Source organism: Hyperoodon ampullatus (genome assembly GCF_949752795.1).
Source record: "Hyperoodon ampullatus genome assembly, chromosome: 3".
Taxonomy (NCBI): domain Eukaryota; kingdom Metazoa; phylum Chordata; class Mammalia; order Artiodactyla; family Ziphiidae; genus Hyperoodon; species Hyperoodon ampullatus.
In genome coordinates, this window is record NC_136916.1 from 95,070,837 (window position 1) to 95,092,358 (window position 21,522).

General features: G+C 48.1%; 1 protein-coding gene across 5 annotated transcripts in view; it reads right to left on the reverse strand.

Moving 5' to 3' along the window:
* The window catches only part of MAPKBP1 (mitogen-activated protein kinase binding protein 1), a gene marked incomplete at its 5' end in the record, with an annotated part of 49,043 nt that overhangs the window by 12,975 nt on the left and 14,546 nt on the right, over window positions 1-21,522 (reverse strand). For all 5 annotated transcript variants that reach the window (XM_079700010.1, XM_079700009.1, XM_079700011.1 and 2 more), the window contains 5 exons: window positions 14-151; window positions 532-702; window positions 1,445-1,502; window positions 1,727-1,789; window positions 12,800-12,891. In XM_079700010.1, the coding sequence (XP_079556136.1) occupies window positions 14-151; window positions 532-702; window positions 1,445-1,502; window positions 1,727-1,789; window positions 12,800-12,891 (522 nt within the window). The remainder of the gene's footprint in view (window positions 1-13; window positions 152-531; window positions 703-1,444; window positions 1,503-1,726; window positions 1,790-12,799; window positions 12,892-21,522) is intronic.

Genomic DNA, 21,522 nt, shown 5'->3' on the forward strand with positions numbered 1-21,522 from the left:
CTGAGCACCTCACCTTTGAGGTCTTACTGTCATCAAGGTACCAGAATTTGATGTGCCGGTTGCCAGCAGTGACAAAGTAGCTACAATCTTCAGAGAAGGACACCGCAGTGACCCGACTGGACACCTTATTGGAGGCCACCACAATGTTTTTCTGGAAGGAAAGCCAAAGGAAGAATTGAAGTTCTGCCTCTTAGAGCTAAGATGAAAGAGGCTCAGAGGATGGAGGAGGGTTAGATAGGATTTGTACTTTAAAATATGTTTCTCTCCAGGATTTACTGGTCAGAAAAAGAAGGGAGGAAGAAGAATTCTTTTCCAGAGGAGTTGAAGAGATTCATTGCCTCTGGAGGTCCTTGGAGGCACAAAGCTAGCCTCTTTCTACCAACATGCTTGGCTACACAGTTGCTCTTTTCTGCTTCAGGTCATTTTCTAGAATAAAACTGAGATCAGCAGGGTGGAATGAAGGGGTTCAGGTCCCCAACTGGCCCTTGGACCCCCATGAGGCTGTGAGGCCGGCCCACCCGGCCCACTCACCTTCCAGGCCCAGACGTTGACAATCATGTCATGTTGGTAGCCCACAGAGACAATGTACTTGGCACTAGGGGAGAAGGCCACACAAGCCACGCCATACTTATGCTCCTGCAGCTCCGCCACCTGGCTGTGCTCGGCCACGTCCCAAACCCGCACGGCAGGCATGTGCCCACTCTGCAGGGAGACAAGAACTGGAAGTGAGGGCCAGAGGCACACAGCCTCCCCTAGCCTTTCAGGGTGGGGCCTACCTCTCCAGCTACTGGGCACAGTCTCTCTAATGAGCCCCCGGCCCAAAGCAGAGTGCTGCACAGGGCAAAGGTGTAGAGGAAACATGATAAATATCTCAGGATAACAACGATTATCAGAGAGAGAACACCCCCAGATTTGGTTCAGTATCTCCGGGTGAGGGTCTGCGCCTCTGTGTTTGTTCAAAGCTCCTAGAGGGATCCTGATGGGCAGCCAGGGTTGAGAACCACCACCACCCATGCCTGTGCCTCCCTGTAAGAGACTGAGAAGGGAGAGGTGTCCCTCATGCGGCCAGCAGGGGGCCCCCAGGCACAAGGAATATCTTACGGCAGTGGTTTTCAAAGTGTGCTTCCCAAACCAGCAGAATCAGCATGATCTGGGAACTTGCTAGAAATGCAAATTTTGGGGTCCCCCCGCCGTCCCAAACCTATAGAACCAGAAACTCTGGGAGCAGGCCCAGCAATGTGCACTTTAACAAGCCCTCCAGCTGATTCTGATGCCCACTAAGGCTTCAGAACCACTGTTTTAAGGTGCAGCCAAAACCGGGATTTGGCATCCGTTCAGGAAGCCAGAGCGGCAGCAGCCCTAACCAGGCCCAGGACTGTAGCTGTCTGCTGAGGCCAGGCCACCCACCCTCTTCAGAGTACTGCGGCCCCCTTTCCACACTCACCTCTCCAGTGACCAAGTACTTGCCATCAGGGGAGAAGGCAAGGGCAGTGATGGTCTTCCTGCAAGAAATGAGGCAGGCTCAAAGGGGCACTGGCAGCCCGGCCTAAGCCCGGCTCCCTCACAGTCCCCTCAAAAGGCAAGACCAGCAGACACCAACGGCACATGTGACATTTCCCTAGCTGGCCCTGGGGCCCAGTCCCAGTCCCCAGAGCCACAGAGACCTCAGACAATGCCCTTCTCACAGACTCCAGGAGATGCCCCCTGAGGGCCCAAACCCATTTACCTGGAACTGTTGAGGATGTGGTGCTGTTTGTGTTTCCGGGGATTGAACAGCACGACCACACACCTGGGGAGATGAGTGAGACAAGTGACTTCAGCACCAAACCACAGCTCCCCCAGGAGCTCCAGGCCCCCAGGCCAGGGAGCTGGGGTGAGCCAGCTCAAGGGGCCTCCACTTGCCACTGAGGGCAACTGACTGCTTTCTTCTGGCAATTTGCTCTTCCCACTTCCTTTCCCACCCATAAGGGCCCATCTCTGCAGCCTCATGAGGGTGAAAGGGCTCTCTCCAAGCCTAGCCCCACCAGGTCCCTAAGCACCAGCGCCATCTCTGCCACAAAGGGCAGCAGGGACCCAGGCCTTCCCACAATCCTTGCACAGCCCAGGAAGCGGGGCAGGAGGGAAGAACTCATGTGATTTGGGCAAAGCAGGCCACAGGTATACATACAGCCAGTGTGACATGGAGCCACACGTGTGTCAAGTGTTTGAGCTCCAAGGAGTGAGGCCTCTCACGTGTGTGCCCACCTGTGTATTTGGCAAGAGCCAACCCCCCCAGCCCCCACACACACCCTCTATGCGTCAGGTGATGGAGCGGGCAGGAGGCAGGGAACCAGAACTGCTAGGAGGCTCCTTACGACTAGTGACTAGCAGGAGGGGCAGAGAGAGCCTGAGAGGGCCTGGGGAAGCCCAGCCCCGAGAATCCCTGGCCCCGAGGAACCTGAGACGGACCCTCCGGACTGCCAGAAGACAATGGGAGAAGGCTGGGAGCACCCCCTGCAGCCAGAAGGCGAGGCTGGATGGGATCAGGCTCAGACTGACTTTCCAGAGGCAGCTCCAGAGGGGAGGGCAGGTGGTAGGACTTGGGGGCAAGAAGCGGGAAGCTATGGACAGCAGTGTTCTCCCTCAGGCTCCCCGGCTATCAGCATGCCCAGGGGCCCACAGCCCTTCTGCCTCATTGCTTCATCAGAACTGTAACTAGCTGACAGCAGCAAACGTGGAGCCTGCTACACCAGGTAAGGGGATGGGGAGAGAAGGATGAGAGGGCTACGTCCTCCAGACTCAGCCTGGTTTAGTGGGAAGGCACTGCAGACCCCACATCTGAAACCCACCGCTTGCCAGAAACTTGAAACGAAGGCAGGTACAAGCCGCTAGTGAGGGCTCAGCATCTCAGGCTCAGTAAACCACTTCCATATGCAAACGCCACAGGTAATCACTGGGGACACTGGGATCTCGGAGGGACACCAGCTCTGCCCAGAACTGCCAGGCTGACGGACAGCCTTGGAATTCCTGAGTCACATCATCTTTTCCTCTAGTCCCCTCCCCCAAATCCCTCCTCACTGTTTTCTTTCTTCTTCTCTCTCCATCTCCTAATCTTTGTTTCCTTTCTCCTTCTCTCTTTATGCCAACTTCCAGTCTCCCACTTCCCTTCTAGAATGCCACGTCAGGAGGGTTTTTAAAAATATGACCCAAATCAGATGGCTTTGGAAACTCTGTGCCCCATCACTCTCCCTCCCCCACCCCAAAACACACACACACAAGCACACTTGTCCAGCTTCTGTGAGGGGCAGTCCAGGACACAAGGGGCCTACTTCCTCCAAAACAGGTAAGATTCATAAAACCTTAGAGTCGGAAGGAAGGACGGAAGGAATTAAACGCACTGTGCTAGGTGACTTTAAAGATCACCTGGTCCAACCCTCCAAAATATTGAGGTGAGGAAACCTAGGCTCCTATAAAGAGCAGAGCCAGCTCTGCTCATAGCTCTTCCAGCGTCCAGGCCTCTTTACATCAAACACGCGCAACTCTGATCTGTGTCACCCCTTGCTGAACATCCCTGGGGCGCTTCTAAGACCCAACCCCTTAAGTACCATGAAGGCCCTGGGTGGTGTGGCCCCTGCCCACCCTCCAGCCTCACCCTGCACCATGCTGCAACCACATCCTTTCACTCCCTTTAGCTTGCTATGCTCCTCTGACTCCAGGCCTTTGCTAGAGTGCCTTCCCTTGTCTAGAGTATTCTTCTCTCCCTTTTCCAACTAGTTAACACATAGTCCTCTTTCAGATCTCAGGTCAGATGGCCTCAGTATATGCTCTCACAACACAGTTGTATCAATCTTTTGTGACATTTATCACAACTGCAATTTTGCAATATTTTAATTTTAAAATGTATTTTATTGAAGTGTACTTGATTTACAGTGTTGTGTTTAATTTCTGCTGTACAGTAAAATGACTCATTTTACATATATATATTCTCTTTCATATTCTTTTCCATTATGGTTTATCACAGGATGTTGAATATAGTTCCCTGTGCTATACAGTAGGATATTTATTGTTGATTGCCTCCCCCACCAGACTGTGTCTTCCATGAGGGTGGGAACCGTGCCTGGTTTTGCTCACTGTTTTGTCTCCTGTGCCTAGCAGAGTCTGGCCCATCACAGTTGTTCAAAAACCGTTTATTGAATGGATGAATGCCTCCCTTGGTCCACTAGCTTGGTCTACTGGGGTATCCGTAGGCCCAGCTCTCCTCCCTACTGCATGCTCCACCTGTCTTCTATGGAAGGCGGCACCGAGGATCTCCAAATCCTCAGAGGCAGTGTGGGACGGTGGGAACACTGTGAGCTTTTGAGTCAGAGACCAGGGTTTGAGTCCTTGTTCTGCCATGTACAGCTTTGTGACCCTGGGTAAGTCACAAGCCTATTTCATTATCTGTTAAAAAAGGAGCCACTAGGATCAAGCTCTCAGGACTTCTGTGAAGATCAAATAATTTTTTTTGGACACACAGTGGGAGCCAAACAAACGGCAAATCTTACTATTACTCCCCCTGGAGCATGGACAGGAAGCCAAAAGGGACTCCTGGCAGTGGGGAACAAGGTGCTCAGGGACTGTGTCAGGTTATCCCTTCAGAAAAACGGAGGTGAGTCCTGTTAGGATCTGAGTAATGGTAAAAACTCTAAAGGAGGCTTCCTTTAAAGTTCTGGGAAGGCAACCAAGGAAGGAGAGCTGGGTTAAGCTTGGGGAAAGAAAATATCTACATCTTCATCCACTTAGGAGATGATAAGCTTGGAAGGTAGCAAGGAAGGGATGGGGGAAATGCTGAGGGAGAAACTACCTCAAGTGACTAGGACAGCAGCACAGAAGCACAGAAAGAGAATGGAAGTGACACCTCCTGGCTAAGTTAAAAAGCACCACACCAGAGTTTCAATGAACTCTAAGCACGAAGGCCTTCACTTCCTTTCATAACCGATCTACTGCTCTTCACACAGTGGGCCCAATAATAAGAGTTACCATTTATCCAGCACTTTCTGTGTAGCAGGCACTCTGCTAAGCACCTTAGAGGTCTGGTCTTAGCTAATCCTTACGACAAGCTTGTGATGCTGGTACAATCAGCCCCACTTCAATGTGGAGAAACGAGTTCAGAGGTCTTATTCAAGGCCTCTCAGCTAAAGCAAAACATTCCAGAAGCTGTGCTCTCAGAAAAGCAGAGTGGAGTGAGTGGGAGAAAGGAGAGAAAACTGAAGCTGAAAAGGAGAGACAAACACAGAAAGCACACTGACCTAACGCACAGAGCACCAGGGCAGGAGCCTCTGAGAAGAGGCAGAGAAGACTGGGGCGCTTGGAGGGAAAAAGGATTCTGGCTACAGAATCTTTGGAAATCATAGCAGGGCACATGAAAATTATAGCAGTTATAGTTCAAAGTTCATAGATCTAGATATTTAGATTTTAATATTTTATTCAGTGTATGAAAACTGATAACCCCCAGGCCTGCCACCATCACGCAAAGCCCACCAAGTTTTCGGGAGAGCTGACGTTTTCTTGCGATCTGTGCCGCCCGGCTAAGGTGGTCCTCTGAAGGCTCATCCTCTCTGGTGATGGCCTCCAGTCTGAATGGTGCTGGGTTACCTAGCTTTCGGATCAGCTCCAGATAAACCACAGCAGAGGGGTTCAGCTCAGAGCTGATCTGACTTGAAATGAACTGATGCAGATTCCGATAGCCACATTCCAAATCCAGAAAAAGTAGGTGATGAGGGCTCCTTTAAACCCGAAGCAGCATGGTGGCCTTTCAAGGGTGGCTGAGAACACTCCCCAAGTCACCGCACATAAATTCTGAGTCTTGCTGGGCCATAGCATCCTCTGTTTCCTGTCTCCCCTAGGGTGGACTCCATGGCAGAAGAAGGAGGGAGAGCAGCATGTGTGTGTAAAAAGATAATGCAGACAGAGGATGACTAGCTATGAGGCAACCTCTCCCTTCTCTAACACCTCCCAACCCCCACCCCCCAGTGTAGCCTGGAAATTCTCATGTGTGGGATGGGAGAGTTAAGCAGAGGAGGGAAACACACACAGGTAGGGCAAGCTGAAATTTTTACTTCTAATTATTCAAATTTGGAAAGCTTCCAACACAGAGAAAGAGGAAAAAAGAGACCAACCCTCGGTCACAGCTCCAATTGTGAGGACAACAATGCAGATGGTGAAGGCAGAACTTGGCAAAGACCTCCAAGGTCCCCCTGTGCCCAGCTTGCTGAGGTCCTCCCAAGAGAAGAGACCTCAAAAACACTGATGTGGGAGCCTCGTCAGTCTTCTCTGACCTTTGAGCAGGTTTCTCAGTCTGCTAGGGAGGGAAGGGTGGGGTGCAGTTTGTACCAATCTTTGGCCCTTGGTCTCCACATCCTTTGACCCCTGGCCAGCACAGCAGGCAGTCACTGGCACGTGCCCTTGCAGCAGTACTGGCTGCAATCCTCCATATGATAGGGCTGGGCTAGCCCAACTGGCTGAGTCCTGTAATTCAGAACCCCAGGGTACAGGCACAGGGAGTCTGCTCACTCTCATAGGGAAGCAGTGAGGCCTCAGTCCCTCGGGGCCTCAGCCTGGGAGTCATGTGGTGGAGCACCCATACCAGGTGCTGGGCCCACTGCCCAGGAAGTTCTCTGAACCAGGAAGGGCCAAGCCCTCGACAGCCCCCGTCCCTGGACGGGTCCAGGCCCGCTACCATCACCAAGAGCCCAACATTCCCACAGGATCCACCTCTTATGACTCTCCATCCTCCAGAAGGCAGAAACGAATGAACCCTGGGATGAGCAAAGAATGCAGAAACACACACAGGGAGCAGGACACAGAAGGTCTGAGCAGGGACCCTGCACCTTAGAATTTCCTCTTTCAGACCAAGAAAAATCAGAAGGTGACTCACAGAGGCACACCAAAGGTCCTTCAAGCCTTGCTCATACATCACCCTGTACCCCTACTTAACATTATAACCCCACATCCCCACATTCCCTATCCCCTTTCACTGCTTCTTGCTTATACTTTTTCCAAAGCACACATCAATTTATAATATTCCATATAATTTACTTTTGGGGAGGGGAGATGATCTATATTCATCACTAAGACTGCCAGCTCTGTGACAGTAGTGTTTGTTTATTTTGTTTACTGTTACATCCCAAAGGCCTAGAAAACTGGCACTCAATAAATATTTGTGAATAAATCTTTAAGTCATTAGCTACCAGATCTCAAAGCCCTAACTCCCAAGGAACCTCCTGAGTAGCAGGCCCCACGGCAGGTCCACAGTTCTGTCCAACCTTAGACTTCTAGGACTCACTGATGCTCGAGGGCACTGTGATGATAGAAAGAATAAGAAAACTGGGGTCAGGCAGACCTGTCTGCTAACATACTGTGTGATCTTGGGCATATTCCTTAACTTCTCTGAGCCTCAGTTTCCTCATCTATAAAGCAGGAATAATAGTATCTATGTCTCAGAATTGTTGTGAGAACTGAAAAAAATAATATGCAAAGTAACCAGCAGGGTGCTCCTAGCCATCTTCTTGAAGGGTTCTCTGGGGCACCAATAACAAGGAAAGGGCTATCCAGGGGTTCAGCAGTTGCAACAGGAACCCCAACTACGGTATCCATATAGGACTTGCAGGATACTAGTGACTCATTAGGGTCCTCCTCCAGGTGTGGAATTACAAACTGTCCCTCCCGATTCACTCCCAAAGGGGAAATCTTATAGCTTTAATTATTCTAAGAGATAATGGGTCTAGGATGTTTCCTAGGGCATCCTTGGTTGTGGTCCTCTTCAGGACCCACATGGAACCCAATGCCTTCCAAATAAGTAACCCTCTTAGGCCAGCCCATGAGACCCACTGGCATCTCTGTTTCTGGGATGCTCTATGAGACACACACACCCCTCCCCCCTGTCAAAGGCATGAGAAAAGACTTGGCAGTAATAACCCAGTGAATAATGTGGTCACTGGTGTAGAGCTACCAGTACACCTCTCTCTGTCCAGAGGACTCTAAACATATTCCCTTCTGGGACAAGAGGTGGATGTCTGTGAGCTGCAAGACTCACAAGCCAGGTCCAAAAGCAGTGTCTGAGCCCCCTTCCTCTCACTCACTATGGTCTAGCCACCATGGCTGCTGTTTAGCTACTCAAACAAGTAAATTGATTCCTCCTTTCTTTGGGACCGTTGTAGTTGAGGTCTCCTCCACCTGGAAGTGCAGATCTTCACACATAGATTCCTCTTTGTCACTCAGACACCAGCTCAAATGTTACCTCCCACTGAGCCCTGACCAGCCAGTCTCAAAGTAGCCCCACCCCACCCCACTCCCAGGTATTCATTTACTCTCCTTTTCCATCACCCCGGTTCATTTCTTCAGAACACTTACCACTCTCTGATATTACCTTGCTCATTTATTTGTTCACATGCTTACTGTCTGCTTGCCCCTCCAAAACCCCACAGAGGCAGTGACACTGTCTTATTCACTGCTGTATATATATATTCTGCGGCTGGAACAGTGTCTGGTCCAAAGCATATTTTCAACAAGTATCTGCCGAACAAATGAATGACTATATCGATGAACAAGCTGTTTTGGGAAGAACTACAGGGCCCCAGTTTTAGGTGTGAGATCTGTAGGGAAACCAGGAGAAAAGGCACTGAGGGGACTGGTGCCTGTGAGTGCCCTTGCATGTGATTCACAGCCATCAGGGCACCAAGTCCAAGCATCCTCTTCCCTTAGGTCCACCCGGTCTGTCCACCACTCCACACACTCCCCGGCAACCCCACACACAGCGTTTACCACAGAGAGGAAGAAGGGAGCTGTATGCTCCTTCAGCTCAGATGTCACTAGAACACAGTCCAGGAGGAGACTCTGTGCTTTCACGTGCAGTCCAAAGCTTTGGAGCTGGATCTCAGCATAAATTCCAATATGCGCTGAGTAAATGGAGGGCCTTCTCAGGAGAGATGGGTTTCCCCTCCTCCTCCCTGCTTAAACCACCAAGAGGTCTCCTTTTGGCTGCTGCATAGGGCACCTCTCACGCCAGTAGCCGCTCTGCAAAGAGGCTCTGCACTCAGGCCAGGCCCTGCACCCTGGCATTAGGGGTCAAGAGAAACCCACTCTCCAAACTCACTGACTCCACAGTGGCAACAGGGGCTGTGCTGGGCTCTAAAGGCCCTGAACCCTCTACCGAGCCAGCCAGGGAAGGGGCCCAAGTCAATTATGGGTGTTTAACTAAACTGAGTGCCTCAAAGCTATCTGGGGACCAGCTTGGCCTCCTAGGGCAGGGGGCTTAAAATGTGACAGGTGAGGGTGGGCTTCCTGTGGGAAAACAACAGCAAAGGGAGAGCGCTGGAGAAGAAATGCAGGAGGTGCTAAAACCGAGGGGTCTCTACCCAGAGACCTCAACCCACCTCTGCCTGACACACATCCTTCTCCACCCCACCCGCCCTGAGCTGTTTCATTTCCTTTCAGAAAACTTTGTTTTGGTTTGATATTTGCCTCTAGGCCTCTGGGAGAATTTTCTGAGCTTTGTTTCTCTTCTTGTTTCTAGGATACCTGAACTGCTCCTAGAGCAACAAGCGAAGTAGGAACTAGAGAGTGGGGGATGGGCGGTGGGGTTGGGATCACCAGATAGGAAGAGAAGGAAGACAGAGGGGAGGGAAAGAGCCTGCTTCGCTCACACAGACTTTGGTGGCCCCCAGATACCGCCGAAGCACACCAGGGAGCTCTAGCACAGAGCAAAACTAAAACACCCAGAACAGGGCCATTTGCAAAGAGAGATCTCCAAGTTCTAGGAAATCAAAAGGTCAGGAAGTGGATCAGGGCACTGCCCAGGGCTGGCCCAAGCCAAACACACTCAGGAAACCTACACTAGAGGTGACTGCAGGGAAGCTTCCGTACACCACCTGGAAGGATAATGACCCCCAAGGTACAAACGCCAGGCTGGGACCTGCCCATAAACAGAAGCACACACCCTTAAAGGCACCAGGTCTGGGGTCTGGAGCGGATGGGGAAGAGAGGGACCAGGGTTCCACACTCCCCAGAGCAGGGACACAGGACTCAGCACGCACAGAGCAGCAGCCCAGGCCTTTCCGGCCCATCCCACATCCAGCCCCAGTCCCACCTCCAACAAGAAGGAACCTGGCTTTCCCGGGCCGAGGCAGGCATGAGTGGAATTCCCCGGAGGCAGACTGCACAGGGTATCCAGCAACAGAGATCATTCATCAACTTGCTTCTGGAGGGGGAGGAGGCCAGCTCAGCCTCTTCAGGGTAAAGTCAGTGCAGCTTCCACAGTCCTCTACCACAGACGTCAAATGCCAAAGGGCCACTCAGAAGAGACAGACCCCAGAACCTAGGGGCAGAAGGGTCCCTGGCATAGACTGAGCTGCCCGTAAATTGGCTCTTCTCATTCGAAGAGCAGGTAAACAGCTTAGGGGAAAAGCAGCTTTTAAAAATAAGCAGCAAGTCTGGTCTCCCTCCACCTCATGCCACTTTAGAGTAAGAGCTCTGCAGTCAGACTTCTTGGGTTGGAGTCCCAATACAGACACGTACTAGCTGTGTGACCTAGAGCAAACTGCTTACCCTCTTTGAATCTTAGTTTCCCTCCTCTAAAATATGGGATGAAAACAGTTCCAACCTCACAGGGTTGCTCTGAGTATTAAATAAAATAATTCCTGTAAAGTGCTTAACAAAGTGCCTGACACAGAAAAGGTTCTTGATAAAGGTAGGGATGATAAAACTAAAAAAAAATCGTATATCTGATACAAAAACTACAGGAGTTGCTGTGACAAATCACACTAGGGAACTCGGCATTCCAAGTTGATGGTGGGGAAAGAGGCAGAGCAGTGGCCTTCCCATTTTCACTTTCCTGTGCCCAGCAGCAAGGAACAGGGAACCAGAGAGAACAGACAGAGAAAGAGAACCAGAAGCAGGAGAAGCCCCAAGCCTCCAAAAGAAACACTTCTGCAGAAGCTTCAAGCAACTATGGTTGGGGGTTTCTCATCAGTAGGAGGAGAGGAGTGAAAAGGCTGCAAGGGAAAGAAGAACACCAGCGCTGGAACCCTTCCTCTCTTCCATGGCACTGACATCTCTCAACGTGACAAGAGTAGTCAAATGTTCTGAGAAGCATTATCCATAATAGCCAAAAAGTGAAAACAACCAGAATGCCCATCAACTGATTAACAGAGAAAATGTGGTATATGCATACAATGGAATGTTACTCGGCCATAGAAAGGAATGAAGTACTGATACCCAGTACGACATGTTATGAACCTTGAAAACACTATGCTAAGTGAAAAAAGCCACTCACAAAAAATATGATTCCATTTATATAAAATGTTCAGAACAGGCAAATATATAGAGACAGAAAATAGATTAGTGGCTGCCTAAAAGCTGGGAGCCTTGGGGGAAAATAGAGAGTGACTGTTAATGGGTGTGGGGTTTCCTTTTGGGGTGATGAAAATGTTCTAAAATTGATTGTAGTGATGGCTGCACAACTCTGTGGATACACTAAAAACGAATGAATTGCACATATTACAATATTGCTTTTTTTTTTTTTTGCAGTACACGGGCCTCTCACTGTTGTGGCCTCTCCCGTTGCGGAGCACAGGCTCCGGACACGCAGGCTCAGTGGCCATGGCTCACGGGCCTAGCCACTCCGCGGCATGTGGGATCCTCCCAGACCGGGGCACGAACCCGTGTCCCCTGCATTGGCAGGCGGACTCTCAACCACTGTGCCACCAGGGAAGCCCTCTTTTTTTTTTTTTTTTTTTTTATGCTTTGGATTTTTGGCCATGAGGCACGTGGGATCTTAGCTCCCCAACCAGGGATCAAACCCGTACCCCCTGCATTGGCAGGCGAAGTCTTAACCACTGGACTGCCAGGGAAGTCCCTGAATTGTACATATTAAATGGGTGAATTGCGTGGTATGTGACTTACATCTCAATAAAGCTGTTTTTAAAAACAACTAAAAGGTAGATATTAAAGATACTGAAGATGGTGTTGGGAGCTGTGTGCATATATACAATGGAATATTACACAGCCATTAAAAAGAATGAAATAATGCCATTTGCAGCAACATGGATGGACCTAGAGATTATTATACTAAGTGAAGTAAGTCAGACAGAGAAAGACAAATATCATATGACATGACTTATACATGGAATCTAAAAAACTATACAAATGAACTTGTTTATAAAGCAGAAACAGACTCACAGACTTAGAAAACCAACTTACGGTTACCAAAGGGGAAAAGTGGGAGAGGGATAGATTAGGAGGTTGGGATTAACATACGCATACTACTATATATAAAATAGATAATCAACAAGGACCTACTGTATAGCACAGGGAACTCTACTCAATACACTGTAATAACTTATATGGGGAAAGAATCTGAAAAAGAATAGATATATGTATAACTAAATCACTTTGCTGTACACCTGAAACTAGCACAACATTGTAAATCAACTATATTCCAGAATAAAATATTTTTTTTAATTTAAAAAAATAAAATAAAAATAAAAATGACTAAAAGGTAGATATTAAAGATATTGAAGATGGTGTTGGGAGCTGTGTGAATACAAAGTGTGAATCTGTATGCGTGGGTGGGTGTGGGCGGTCAAAAAGCAGGACAGGATGGCAACATAGACAACAGTCAACAAAGAGCCTTTATGTGGCCCCGTACCTCATTTATAAAAATGGCACCAAAACATTAACCTGGATGTATCTCCCAGAAGATACCAGAAAACCCCTGCCCACTCCAACTGGTTTAGCATAGCTATAAACTTCCATGCAATAAGACCACTTCCAAGACACTTACCCAGCTGGGTAGGCAACTAAACCCGATCGGGGATCACAGGCAAGTCCTCTGCCTCCAGACACTGTTATTCCAAGCACCTTCTCCAAGGTCACCTGTTGGAGCAAGACAGAGAAGTATTATGTTATGGATGGAGTGGGGCTGGGAAGGAGGAGTTGAAGGTAGCCAGGACCTTCTTCCACGCTGACTGTTTCCTGATGGCCCTGTCTTCTGACTTATCCAGGTCCTGATCTGGCCATAGGCCCCCTGATCACATGGGAAAAAGCCAGTATACATCGCCAGCTTTTAACAGTGATCAAACTGCTAGGCCCATGGAAAAGAAAATGAAATGGTTAAAACTCAGCTCATGGCCACAGAGGGACAAGAACTCTCCCAATCCAGGAAGGCTCCATTTACAAGATAAAGTCTTGGGTCCCCAGACTGGCCTCTTGGGTGTATGAGACTCAGGAGAGGTCACTGATCTTCTTACCTTGGCAGGCATGAAACAAAGGCCACTCTGATCTCCAAGAGCCAGAAGAATGTTAGGTATCAATTAGGTGACTCATAATATCCCTGATCTATGCATTCCATCACACTCTTCCCCTCCATCAGATGTCTGCCAGTTCAAACAGACTCCAAGTCTAGTAGGCAGAGACATGGCTTAATGCTGTGTTTTGCAAAGCACAGAAGCTCAGAGTACTCTAATTGTTATTATTAAGCCACAACTCCCACAGAGATGAAAGGGAAACATACGTAAAGTGCTCAGAGATTCTGAGAGGACATGGCCATGGGAGACATTCACCATCACTCTCTTCATCACTGTTGTTACCCCACACTGTCTGCAGGCCCTGGGACACACTGGACTAACCTCAAATTAGTTCCCTGATCTTTCTGCTAGATGATCCCATGTAAGATTCAGACTGCCCTGTAACCTCATCACTCCCTCACCCACTGCTATAAAATGTCTTGCATGTCACTCCTGGTCCAGTTTCCTCTAGCACTGTCTGGACTCCCTGCACTGGCCCTCCTCAGGGATGTCCTCGGTCTTCGCTGGCTCAGACAGAGGGGCTTCTGAATGTAGAATGGCCATGTAAACAGGCTAGAGTGTACTCTGCTAAGAGAGTCTTGGGGGCCTTAAGAGGGCGATGTGAACCAGAAACACTTCAGGGGTGTTCATATCAGTGGCACTGTGGTCTGCTCCTAGTCCAGGCCGGTATCTAGAGAGGGGAAGCCCATAGTCAATTACGGTAGTTTTAGGATCTCTCCTTCTGTCTTACTCTCCCAACTGGAGAATTCCAAGTGCTTCTAGAGGGCCTGTTTAAATTCTTATCTCCAAGGACCATTTTAGTTTGAATTAGGTTGGAAAGAAATGCCCTGAGGTGGCCAGAGACCAAAATAAGTCCCCTGGGATGTTGTAGTTAAAGCTATTACCCTGGCAGGTCCCCAAGAGTCTTCTGTGCTTCTTGGGGATGTGGACCAGGAATTCCAACATGTGTCTACTCACTGACAGAGGCAGTTTAGTTCCAGGGCACCACACCTACCCACAACCACCTGGCACGCACCAAACTTGCCAGCTACCCTTGGGCCTTTCTGAGGCACTAAACCTAGTGGGGGATAAACTAACTTTAGCCTACTCTATACATTCTTGATATTCTGCCCTAACTTATGCCTCTTTCCGTACTTTTTCTCAGCTTAATGACCCCCTCCCCCTTCTCTGGCACCCAGTCACCTTTCTGAAAGGGCTGAGCACTGCACACTAACTGGAGAGCACAAAATAACCCTGGAGAAGTCCGGGAGATACTCAGTTCAGGGCACCACACCCTATCCTGGCACTGTGCCTCTGGCTATCCCCGAGGGAGGGGTACTCAGGAACATTCCTGCTGCACCAACTGCCTACTGCAGAGAAGAGAGAAAGAGGAGCCTGAGGCCAACATTACCCACATAGATGAGAAAGGTCACCAAAGCAAGCACTGAGCTAAAAGGCCAACTCAACTTCTGTTCTCTTCAAGCTAATCTGATTTCAGGCAAATCCTTTGGATTCATATTTGCATCAATCCCTCCCTTATGCTTCAGCTTTGGTCCCAAAGAATCAGATCAGTCTGTGGGTTCTCAGCTTGCCTTCTCTCTGACAGGAATTTGGGTAGGTGTTTTGTGGGTAGATGATCCAGTTCCACAGAGAATTAATTCTGGACCTAGCTTGGAGTTTTCGACAGCAATCTAAAGCAGGAAGGAGATGTGAGTTACTCAGACCCGAAAGATCAGTGTTTATCAAACGTTTTTGACCACAACCCATCGTAAGAGACACATTTTATATCTTGATCCAGTATAAACATACATGCTCATAAAACTGAAATAAAAGTTTCACAGAAAAATACTTACTCTCATTGCATGAGATAAACTCCAATTTCTATTATATTCTATTTCATTAAAAAAATAATTCTGGTCATGGCCCACTTTATTGATTTCATGACCTACAAGTGGACTGGAAGCTGCAGTTTAAGAAACCCTGCTAAGGACCATCTCTCCCCGCTGGGCATGGGATTCATCTCTGGTCCCTGGCATCTTTGTGTCTGTCACTTTCCTCCTAGGACTCTCCACAGTGGAGCAGACATCCGGGCTAGGAAACCCCACAGACAGGAGTTTGCCTGGGCTCAAAACTTGGATGATTTTCAAAGGATTTACGGTTTTTGGCTTCCTCTGGATTTCTGAGCAGCTATCCAAGGGAAAAAAAGGCAGTTTCCTTTGACTCTGTGGAGGGGGAAGAGCAGGGGAAAAACATTCAGGGGCATCAGCTGGGTTTTATTTTATGTTCTAACTCAAACCAGCTTCCTGTTTGCAGGGAGGTTTGGGGCTGAGCTCCACTTTCAAAGGATCTGAGAGTCCAGAGCTCCTGCAAGGCCTTCAGTGTCTAGGCTTGTCCTGCAAGGCTGCTGCACGATGGACTTTATAAACTGACTCTCTCCCTTTCATAACCCTCTCCATATTACTTCTTTCCAAAAAGGTGGTACTGCTTCCATCCACCCTAAGAAATGGAGACAAACCTGGACACCCCCTTGCAAACCCACCCCGGGCTAAAAGTGCCCAAGTTCAAGTAGCGGTGTGCTGCAGCTGGCTCACGCTGGCTCAGGAGAGCTGACTGTGCACCTCTTTTCCCAGCTCCACATTCAATGAGAGCACATTGGTAGCTTGAAATCACCATGGCGGGAGCACTTACGCCATGAAATCAGACAATGCTACAAATCAGGGCCCTTCCTCCCCCTCAGAGAGCATGTAAACATTTACCAATGCACCGCTAAGCTCAAGCAACTTTTCTCTCTCCCTCGGACTATGGCTGTAACTCCCATGTGTTCCCTCTGCTTCAGGCCTTGCTTCCTATAGTCTTTTTTTTTCTCAACATGGCAGGCCACAGTGATTCTTTCAAGAAATATAGGAGATCATGTCATTATGCTGCTCAAAAGTCTCCAACGGCTCCCCATCCAGATTCTTCACCCCGGTTTAGAAGGCCCTAAGTCACCTGGCCTCTGGCTGCCTCTCTGACCTCGTTTCCTACACTTCTCCCTCACTTACTCCACCTCAACCACCCTGGCGCCTGAAGCACCTCAAGTGGATTCTAGCTTCAGGTCCTCTGCATAGGCTTTTTATTCCTCCCACTAAAACTCCCTTGCCTCAACTACTCACACAGCTAATTCACTCAGGTCTTTGCTCAAAGGTCTTCTCCACAGGGAAGGCTTTCCAGACTGGCTTTACTGCTATCACTCTATACCCAACTTACCCTGCTTTATTTTTCTTCATTGTACTTAGAGTGAGATAGTGACCCAATATTGATTATATCTTTGTCCACATACTTACTGTCCGTCTCCTCTACCAGAATATGAGCTCCTTGAGGGCAAGGCCTAAGTTGTTACCCCTCACTGATGCATCCCTAGCACTTTAAACAGTGCCTGGCACAAAATGGGCACTTGATAAATATTTGATGAATAAATGAATGTCTGGCAGAGGCTTCAGGAACAGTGAAAGGACAGAGATGGGAAGCACAAGAAAACTGGGGTATTTCAGGCCAGTAGAGTTGCTCTCCACAAAGTATCTAAAACTGGTTGTGTGGGAATTCCCTGACGGCTCAGTGGTTAGGACTCTTAGGTCCAGAGGTTAGGCGTTTTCACTGCCGTGGCCCGGGTTCAATCCCTGGTGAGGGAACTAAGACCCCTCAAGCTATGTGGCCAAAAATAATAATAATAAAATAAAATAAAACTGGTTGTGACAGAAAGACCACGTCCAGATGAGGATAAGCATAAAGGGAGGTTAATGGTACCGGTAACATTTTGTTTCTTAAGCTGACAGTGGGCACACAATGGTTCAGTCTATTATTCCACATGTCTTTACTGTATGTCTTAAATATTGCACAGTGAATGTTTAAAAGAGAGAAAAAATATGATCCAGGATGTGGTGTGGGGCTCAGCACCTCATGAGCAACATCCTTCTATAGTTCACATCCCTGACTTCTCTTTATCCTAAAGCCACTTCGTTGACACTCGTTGACCCAGCAATGTGAGGGGAAGGGGTACAGAGAGCTCAAGAATCTGTGTTTTTATTTGATTTAGGTTTCTCATTAAGAGCTTATAAGGCTGCACATGTTTATGATGCTCTGACACGCTGCTTCCAGCAGAAGTTTTCAAGGACCACTGCACACATCCCTTCTCCTGACTGCTAAGTGTGGCAGCAGGTGATGAGATAGGGCTCCCTCAACCTGGGTCCCTGAGTAACTCTGATGAACAGAGCGCCTGCGCTGACCCACACTGCAACAAAAGTATGAGCAAGAAATAAACTATCTGTTAAGTTATGGAGTTGTTGAGGTGATTTGTTACCACAGCATGACCTAGCCCAGCAATTTTCACACTTTTTGGTCTCTTACACTCTTTGGTTTCTTAACACTCTTAGAATTTATCAAGGACCTCAAAGAGCTTTCGTTTATACAAGTTATATCTATCAATATTTACTATATTAGAAATTACAATGGAAATACTTAAATAACTTTAATTCATTCAAAACTAACAATAAACCCATTACATGTTAACACTTTTATTAAAAGTAACTCTAGTTTCCAAAACAAAACCAAAAAAATTTAGTGAGAAGAGTGGCACTGTTTAACATTTTCGCAAATCTCTTTAAAGTCTGGCTTAACAGAAAACGGCTGGATTCTCATAACTGCATCTGTATTCAATCTGTTGTGATATGTTATTCTAGGTGAAGATTAAAAAAAAGTTGGCCTCATTTGGATATGCAATTGGAAAAGAGGGGATCGCAGAGATCACCTAAAATGGTTTTGGGGACCCCAGGGATTTTGTGACTACACCTTGGCAACCAATAACCTAGCCCCTCCTGTATACTACAGCATCTCTCTTCATAAGGAAGCAAGCCCACTAGTATGAGAGTTCTGGCCTCAAGCATCATTTGAGGAAAATGAGGCAGGGAAGAGGCCCTATGAGAAAATAGCTGTCCTCAGAGTCAGGGATGGGGACCCAAGTTCTGACAGGAACTTCAGTTCCAAATCCTCATGGCCCAAATGCCAATGAAATATAGCCCAAAAGACACACCAGGTAAATGATTCTGGCTGGTGAGTTGGGACACAACTGCTACAGGCAGCTGGCAGCCTGATACATCCACAGTTCTAGGAACATCATGCACAATGAAAACTCAGAATTAAGAAGAGGGCACCCACTTTGTACTCTGCAGTGATCTCCTCCACATCTGCAACACAGCCTAGAAGCAGGGAGAATACTCGAGTTGTTACCCAGCCTTTCCTTGGACAGGTGGAGAGTGTTGAGATGGGGGAAAGCCTACACCAGCCTGAAAGAGAGTGTCATCTTTCCCCAGAAGCAAGGCTGCAGGAGGGCAGAATTACTACAGACACACTGCAAAGGAAGGCTTGAATACCCACCCCTCCCAACATGCACTAGGCAGGGCAGTACTGTATCCTCCTAAGAGAAAGAAGGAAAGCAAAATCATCCCTCACTGTAATGAGATAAAGGGATAACTTCATAATAGCCTATTCCCAAGAGAGAAGGAAAGAATAAAGCCAACTGTTTAAGAGCTCTTCTGGCTCTCATTAAAGTAGATGGAAAAAACAGGTGGCTCAGAGGCGACAGACGGAACTACTCGTTCATACTAGATAGAACAGTATTTTCCAACACGCAGACTGCAGCCTATTAATGGGATCTGAAATTGATTTAATAAGTTATGAATAACTAAAATAGAACAAAAAATAGATCTCATGGCATGTAGTAATGGTAAGTACTGAACGTGAAACTTTATTTCAGGGGTGTGTGTGTGTGTACCCTGGGTCACAATGTAAAAGTGTATTCCTTACTGTGAGTTGTTCTCAAAAATGTTTGAAAGTCACTGGGATGCTATGGGGGTCCTCAAAATCCATTAGGGAAGATGAATGACATACTACAAAGTAATCCGGTATGTGATGAGGGTCATAAGAAAGATATAAAGTACTCAAAAAGGAGGAAGAGAGATGATTTCTGAACAGGATAAGGAAAGGGAAACAATGAAGCTTTCCTGGAAGACTAGATGGAATGTGGCCTGGTCCTTGCAGTGAGGATAGGATTTTGACAGATGGAAATACAGAGAAAGGAATTCTCAGTAGAAGAAGTTGCATGAATGAGTTCGACAGAAGGAAACAACAGAGTAGGTGAGCAAAGGTGAAAGCAAGGATCTTTTGTAGGAGACTTAGGTCAGGAGAGGTAGACTATAACCAGACCGGGAAGGGCCTTGATTGCCAAACTAAGTGGGGTCATCTGGAGGCTCTGGGAAGCCACTGAAGGGTTTCGAACCAGGGACACAATCAAAGCTATGTTTGGTGATGATGTATATAAGACACATAGCATAGGCAGGGAGCCCAATTAGGAGGCTATTACAACAGTTCAGGTGAGAGGTAATAAGGATCTAGACCAGCATGAAGATAGTGAGAGTAGAAAAGAAATAATGACAAAGAAAAAAGTGACGAAGCAAATAGAACTGGCAAGACGGGGCACTGTACAACTCTGGAGGAAAAAGACAGAAGACTCAAATTTTGAACTTCAGAGACAGGGAACAAGGAGGTGGTATGAAAAGAAATGCTGCCATGATCAGAAAGAGGACCTGGGTCCGGACAAAGGCGGGAAGGATGGGAACCGATGATGTCGGTTTTAGACATGTTGAATCTAAGGCGCTTCAGGAATATTTAGTAGGAACCACAGAACATTCAACTTAGCAACATACACATGGAATTGATGCTTGGGAGAGAGGTGAGGACCAGAAATAGATAGTTAAGAATTATTCACGGGGGCTTTCCTGGCGGCACAGTGGTTAAGAATCCGCCTGCCAATGCAGGGGACACGGGCTTGAGCCCTGGTCCAGAAAGATCCCACATGCTGCGGAGCAACTGAGCCAGGGCACCACCACTACTGAGCCTGCACTCTAGAGCCCATGAGCCACAACTACTGAGCCCATGTGCCACGACTACTAAAGCCCGCACGCCTAGAGCCCATGCTCTGCAACAAGAGAAGCCGCAGCAATGAGAAGCCCATGCATCACAATGAAGAGCAGCACCCCCCGCTCTCCGCAACTAGAGAAAAGCCCGAATGCAGCAAATGAATACCCAACACAGCCAAAAATAAAATAAATAATAAAATAAATAAATTTTTAAAAATCTATGGAAAGAAAAAGAATTATTCACAGAACTTCCTTGGTGGTCCAGTGGTTAAGAGTCCATCTTCCAATGCAGGGGACATGGGTTCAATCCCTGGTTGGGGAACTAAGACCCCACATGCCATGGGGCAACTAAGCCTGCGCGCCGCAGCTACTGAGCCTGCGCACCACAACCTGAGAGCCTGTGTGCCGCAACTAGGGAGCCCGCGTGCCACAACTACTGAGCCCACGCACTCTGAAGCCCGCGCGCCACAACTAGAGAGAAGCCTGCGTGCCACAATGAAAGATCCTGTGTGCCGCAACAAGACCTGATGCAGCCAAAACAGTAATAATAACAAAAATAAATAAAATATTTTTTTAAAAAAAGAATTATTCACAACATGGAGGTGAAAACCACCACTGAAAGTACAATGAGGCAGGAGAAGACAGAGGGAAGAGAGAGTGAGTCTGAGGACAGAAATGGGGTTGTAGCTATTTTTAGAATATGGAGAAGATGAGGGCTCAGGCAGTTAGAAAGGGAGAAGGAGAACCAGGAAGCCAGTGAAGCGGAGAGTTCCCAGAAGGATGGGGTAGTCAATGTAAGTGCTAAAAAGAAGTGAAGAAGCAAGAAATGGACTCTCCAGAGTCCAAAGCCATCTGCAACATAGCACAGGGTCCCCAGCAGTCCCAACCCCCTAAACACATGATCTCAGTAACTCTGAGCAAGGCCTTCTAAACTCTTCTGGTATCTCTCTCTCCAGTCCCTAGATCTGAGCAGCCCACAAGCTAGAGGAGAGGCACCAGCCAATGAGAGATCCAGTGTGTGGAGCCAACACACACATAAGACAACAGCACTGCTAGAGAAGGGTTTCTTGTTGAGCCCACAGCATACACGATTCGAATCTGCTCTTGCTTTCTTAGTGCAAGGGACTACTACAGGGAGTCTGCAGTGGCGAGAAAGCAGCTGCTCCCTCGAGAGAGAAAACTAAGGGGCCAGAGCCACAAAAGGCCAAGGGTCATCTAGGATTCAGCTGATCTCAAACTGGTAAAGAAACCCCAGCAACTGGGAGGAAGCC